This window comes from Triticum urartu, chromosome 7 (assembly GCF_003073215.2).
Source record: "Triticum urartu cultivar G1812 chromosome 7, Tu2.1, whole genome shotgun sequence".
Lineage (NCBI taxonomy): Eukaryota > Viridiplantae > Streptophyta > Magnoliopsida > Poales > Poaceae > Triticum > Triticum urartu.
The window spans coordinates 127,095,245-127,101,838 of record NC_053028.1 but is presented as its reverse complement, the minus strand read 5'-3'; the positions used below and the strand labels follow the sequence as shown (position 1 = coordinate 127,101,838).

The following is a 6,594-nucleotide window of genomic DNA, read 5'->3' as shown; positions in this document are numbered from 1 at the left end:
TTACACTCTCCCCTCTCGTTGCTATGCATCACCATGATCTTGCGTGTGCCTAGAATTTTTTTTGAAATTACTACGTTCACCAACACAATAATACATAATTCTCTACAAGAGGCAAAAGTCTGATTCCTATGCTCCCTGTGGGATGGATACTCTTACTTTGAAGAGGCTACAACTAAACCCCGTGCCCTTGCAGGCTATCACCTAGCAGGGCTGGCTGTGTGGTGCTTTAAAATTCGTGTTATGCGGGTCAAACAGTGTATGCGGGCAACCAAATAGATCAAATTCTTCCCCGCATGGGGCTAGTTGGGCTCTATGTGACCTACCAGACACATCATTGGGCTCTGTAGCATCATGTGTCTACAGATTGAATCATTTGAATCCGTGCTTCTCTTTATCGGCGATAGTTGCTGCTTTAGTGCGCTGGTCCTTTGACGCCTTAACACGATGGTTTTTCGAAACGTTCACTACAACAAGATTTGTCCAACTCTGGCAAGGGACGGGCGATGATGATATCACACATTCGGCTCGCTTCGATGCTTCTATTCGTCGCTAGCTAGGCGGTCTATGAGCATGGATGTAATTTCTGTTACTTTTAGATTTTTTTGGATTATTTCGTTGTTCTTCGTGCCTGTTTGATGAATACATTTGTTCTGCTATTTTAGGGTTTATATTTAAATATACTCTCTTCTTTTAAAATATAAGCCTTTTTAAAATATTAACACAGACTATATACAAATGTATATAAACATATTTAGAGTGTAGATTCACATATTTTGTTGTAATGCATAGTCTGGAACTTAGAAAGGGTTTATTTATATTTTGGAACGGAGGGAGTACATATATACACATACACTACACATTGTATAAATGGATTACGAGCATGGTGTTATTCCGCACTGTTGCTCGTGTCCGTTCCGGTTTCGTCCCACACGACACGAGCGTCACTCTGAAGTCTGAACTAAACCCGGAAGTCCAAAGCCAACCCGTCGCGCAGAACAACCTCTCGACTCTCGAGCGCCTCCTCCCCGAACCCCGACCGACCGCCCGCTCCGCCCACCCTACGCCAAAATCAAACCCCCGCCCGTCCGCTCCGGTGATCCGCCGCCGCAGGAGGCGAAGCCCCACGACCCGACCGCGCGGAGCATCTGCCCGCCATGACTGAGGTACTCCCCCATCTCCCTCCCCCCTTCGAAATCCGAGGCCGCGCGTTGCCCCATCCGCGGCTGCGCGGCCGATTCACGCGCGCAGATTTGGGGCGTGGCCCGGTGCGTCCCGCGATTGTTACCGCGGCCGGTGTTTTTGGCATCGAGATCTTACTTTGGCTAGCTAGCTAGCTGCTGATGATGACCCGGGGCCTCGCGCGGCCTGGCTCCCTGTTCGCGGGTCTGGGAAAATTAGGGTTTGATAGACTCCCGGTAAGCGGAATTAGGGTTAGGCTCGCTTGCTTGTGCATGTCTTGGACGGTTCAATGAGGCGGAGTGGTTGAAAAGTGTAGCTTGGGGACGCGGAAGTACGGATTGTTAGGCCCATGGCGGCACTTATGCATCCTACTAGATTTTGAGGACTGGGAAATTTGTAGCAAGTTCAAGTGGGGATTGGTGGGCATCCTGCTGTTGTGCTGATATCGTGTGATGTTCGTCTTTTGTTAGAAATAGCGAGAGTTCCTTTTGCCTTTGTTAGAAATATTCTACAGGCTGTTCTGTATAAGCTCTGTTATGGTCTTGGACATCAACTCTTCAAGTCAAGTTTGGGGACTAATAACTCTTCAAGTTAACTGTTGGAAAGTGTAGCTTGGGGACGCAGAACTACAGATTGTTAGGCACTTCATGCGTCCTAGGTTAAGACAGGGAAATTTGTAACAAGTTCAAGTTGAGGTTAGTGGGTGGGAGTGCCAATACATCCTGGTGTCGTGCCGATATTGTGCGATGTCCGTCTTTTGGTAGAAACAGAGAGAGTTCCTTTTGCCTTAGAAAAATCATCTGCAATATTCTACAGGCTGTTCTGTATAAGCTCTGTCATGGTCTTGGACATCCAGTTCTTCAAGTTAAGTTTGGGGACTAATAACTTGTCCTCTCTTGTTTTTCAGTATTGGGTGAGCCAAGGAAACAAATGGTGCGATCTGTGCAAAATCTTCATATCGAACAATCCCTTCAGCATCAGAACACATGAACTCGGCAAACGCCACAAGGACAATGTCACCCAAAGATTGTCTACGATGCAAAAGGATGGCGCTGCCAAGGAAAAGGAGCAGCAACAAGCAGCAAAAGCTCTCCAACTGATAGAGGCTGTAAGTTCGTAATTCACTGCATTTTTCTGTGTAGTATTGCTATCCATCAGTTAAGTCCAGCCGTAACATACATATCTCACATAAACTAGATTTGCAAATGGAAACGGTGCTAGATTGTTATAACATGTAGGCTTTTCTTTCTAGCTTTACATCATCTCTTGTTACATTTTTTTCCTGAGTTATGGGGGTGGCATTCCTGATTATATTTTCATTTTTTCCCCTGCAGAAAGCTAAAAAGAGTTACCAGAAAGATTTAGAGAATAACCAGAGAAACACTGATGGTGACAGTTCTGCGGCACCTGGAGAAGGTTTGGTTCTGCATCCTTTATTTCCCATTGCGTGCATAGTCATCTTTGATTTGTATAGCACAAATTCGACCTCGATCTATTATTAGCTTCTCCCTTTTTCACCCTTGAGCTTTCATTACCTTGCTGACTTTTCTCCTACTGATTTTAGTTGTTCACTTGCTTAGTTCCGAGCCTGACGGCCACATCACAGCAGGACAATGTGATTGCTGAACCAAGAAATAACCTGTTATGTATCGTCAGTTTTCCAAGTCCACTTTTTTCTTATGCTTAAATCACCCATTCAAATATACTCTCCCTGTCCCATAATATAAGAGCGTTTTTGACACTATTATATTATGGGACGGAGGGAGTATCTGGTTCAAAACTATATCCTGCTTGCTTTTATTCCTGTATAAGCCAAATGCCCCTACGTGAGGAAAACGTGTCAACAAATTCTTATATGATAGGACAAAAATATGGTCAACAAAATATCTTAAGACAGACAACATTGACTCAGCAAATTGTCATCTTGTCCAAGAATTTAGCGTTCATATTCTTCTGTACATGGTATCTGCCTAGCTAATATATGAATTCTAGTTCTACCAGGAACCACATATTTTTGCTTTAGTACTGGATAGCAAAGACTATATGTTAGTAACATAGTTCTAAAAAGTGCTAGGCGTTAATTATGCATTTTGCCACTGCCTTGCGCTTATCTGACCAAAGTGCACGCTTATGTGCAGATTAAGCGCTAGGCGTTCTGCTATCGCCTGGAACCTAGTCGCACTTGAACACCCGCCTAGGCGCTCCTTTGTTAGCTATTGTTAGTAATACCATTTCAATATGAACCTTGTGTCTGGAATATCCCTAGTATGAATTATAAGTATACTCTGCATAGACTGATGTACCATCTGATCATGCTTTTTACTAAGACATTGTATTGATGTTATTTTGAATGTCTTTTTTTTACACTGAATGTCTTTACTGTGTTGGTTAACATGTTTGAAATATGTATGTGCAGGATGGGTATTTGACTCAACTTCAGGATATTATTATGATAAAGCCACTGGACTTTACTACGACTCGAACTCTGGTTTCTATTATTCCGATGGATTAGGTACTCTTGTTAACCAGGCGCACATATCTGGATTTCGAATTCATTTGCCTCATGCCTTGTAGAATGGTTATTCTTTATAATTTATTTTTATGCTTGTTTGTTATTTTGTTGAGCAGGCAAATGGGTCACCCAGGAAGAGGCATACAAGTGGGCGGAAACCTCAAAAACCAATGTTGCGCAATCCTCGACTTCGCAACCAAAAACACCTAGTGGAGGCGGGCCTGTCGCCGGTATTAAAGGAGGGCCAGCCCCAGGTGTGGTTGTGAAGAAACCACTGAACCCGATGAGAGCTGTGAAGGGTGCTCCGTCAGCTCTTGCCGCTAACAAGAGAAAAAGAGAGGACACCAAGAAGCCCAAGGTGGTCTCGAAGGAGGAGGAGGCGGCACTCAGAGCGCGGGAGGCAGCTCGGAAAAGAGTGGAGGACAGGGAGAAGCCTCTCATGGGATTGTACAAGACGTACTGAGGTTTCAATGCCCCCAAGCTCACTGGGGCGCACCGAGTTGCGCTAAAACCGTGGAAATGCTAATGGATGGAATTGTTCTGAAAGAAAAGGCGGGGAGTACCAGCGCCAAGAGTCCCGAGCTATTGAGCGTCAGCGACACATGTATGCATTGTACAATACCTCGTCAAAAGTTCCTAAATCAGCCACAGGTTCCCCTTTGTGCGAAACATGTAAATGATCAGCCCATCGATTATCATCTCTCGTGTTGTGTTTTCCCAATGGATTGCACGCATGATATAATGCCGACAACTGAGGCGGATGGCCGATGTTAGCGCTGCTCTACATCATCAGTTCATTTAAGTTGTGATTATCTTGTTTCCTGTCCCTTTGGTTAGTTTCCCTCTCTTTTTTGATGAGGTCCTGACATACAAGTGGCCTGGCTGCGGAGAACCCTGCGTGCAGCAGACGGCCCCGAGTCAGCTAGAGTGAACGTGTGTGTGGAAACGGCAAACCTTGGGTGCCCTCTCGTTGGTTCTTGCTGGTCCAATCTACTTTGGCGGGACCAGCCAGAGCCAGGCACGTTCGCTGGTTGGTTTGGCTGTGGATCGGGAGAGAGCGAGATGCGGCAACGGCCACAGTACGAGACTGTGCCAACCAAACTCAAGGAGTCAACCGGCCTCCCGACCCACTTGCTAACGCCTTGAAAGCTCGGAGCCGGCTGCCGGTCAACCACACCACACATCGCCATGCATGTTTGTGGTGATGTTCATGGCACGGATGGGGGGATTATCTCGGTTAGGTGCGGGTCGGACGAAATCATCCGATTTGACACGAGTTTCGTTTGTTTCCATTCACGAAACAATCACATCGGATCGGGTAAGAAGAGAGATGCTCCCGCCTTGAAAGATCGTCCTGCTACTGCCCACCTCGAAGGTGACCGAATTCTAACAAAGGAGATCAGACCATCAGTCTACCCTCCCGTCAGTTAAGAAACGATTTCTCTCTGTCTTTCTTTGGGAAGAAGAAGATGAAGATGAAGATGCTTGGCACGTCCGGGAAGGGGTCGCACGCACGCACATCTCTCAGATTATTCCTTCTCTGACAGAGATCTTTCCGTTATTCTGGAAGGGAAGAGAGAATAGTTTTTGGCGCGCAAGCAGAGAAAAAGCACGTTTATTCCCACCCACGCGTGTAACCTGTGGCGTGCGTGCCGTCACGTCGTCTTTGACCGGGAACTCATAGGCCCGCCGGACCGGTGCGGTCAAAACAAGCGTGCGCCGGTCGGAAGTCGGACCCCCACACCACCAACTGCGGTCTACAGCCATGAGCCCACGACCATGGCCATGGCCCCGCCCCCTTTCCTGCCGCATTCGTGCAGCGTCAAAGACTTTTCAACCGGGCCGATCGAATGGCGCCCCGCCATGTTCGGACGCCACTAACGACACTAACGACAACGTAGCTAGTAGCTAGCTAGCAGTGGTTAGCACCCACCTATAATCAAATTAAATTTGTTCGCGCCGAATTAACATCGATCGGCGGCAAAAAGCTTTGAAACCTTGGCGCATGGCAAGCCGCCGAGTAGAACGTGACCAACACTAGCATTCTTCTACCAACGATTATGCTAGTGTTATCTCCAGGCTGCAAACGTACAAAACGCGCCCCAAAATCACATAGGTTTTATCGTCCAGCGTGTACTTGAATTATACTAACACCATCTACAACCGGACGCCTCGTACGTCCAAGTGAACCGCCTGATCATAATTTTTTAAGCCAGACAGCCCTCAAAAGTCCGACTAACCGCCATCCTCATATCCATCCAAATATGACGGATATAGGCACCCGGGCACACCCGCCACATCGGACCCGACTCACGTTGGCTCACCCTACCTCACATATATTCCTTCCCATCCGCTTGCCGGACCAAACCCTAGCCACTTCACTTCACTTCTCTCCGCCACCCAAACTCGTCTCCGTCTCCTTCGGTCGTCTCCGGCATGGCGGGCAGCGGATCCGAGTCCTTCACCTTCAGATCCGTCGACCCCGAGCTCATCCTACGCGGCCCTGAAGAGGAGATGGCCGTTCGGCTTGCGCTCCTTGCGCCCGGGAGGAGGCCCGTGCATAGCAGCGCTCGGACTCCTTTCGTCGGGAATCCGTTGCGTTCGTCCAAATGGCACATGGATCCGGCGCTAGGCCAGCCGTAGCTGCCTCGTCGGAGACCGTGCGGTCCACCTCGTGCCCGAATGCGTTGGCGGACGTGCAACCCCTTTGTTGGCGCGCCGAGCATCGGGACACACCATGAACCTTGTCCGACGAGAACATGGCACGGCGTGCCCGCCGTGCAAGGCACCGGGCGCAGGAGGCGGCGGCAGCCCTCGCGGCGATGGACGTCGACGAGGCGGAGTCGCATTCTCCGGCGCCCCGTATGGCGCATCAATCCGGGCGGCGCAACCGCATCGTGGTG

General features: G+C 48.5%; 1 protein-coding gene across 1 annotated transcript; it reads left to right on the top strand.

Annotated features, from left to right (window-relative positions):
• The first annotated feature begins 965 nt into the window (after nt 1-965).
• On the top strand, nt 966-4,503 carry LOC125522302 (zinc finger protein ZOP1). Its single transcript, XM_048687375.1, has 5 exons — nt 966-1,163; nt 2,087-2,287; nt 2,514-2,595; nt 3,596-3,691; nt 3,808-4,503. Exons 1-5 carry the CDS (start codon nt 1,155-1,157, stop codon nt 4,152-4,154), a joined length of 735 nt encoding a protein of 244 aa, XP_048543332.1. The 5' UTR covers nt 966-1,154; the 3' UTR covers nt 4,155-4,503.
• Nucleotides 4,504-6,594: the final 2,091 nt, after the last annotated feature.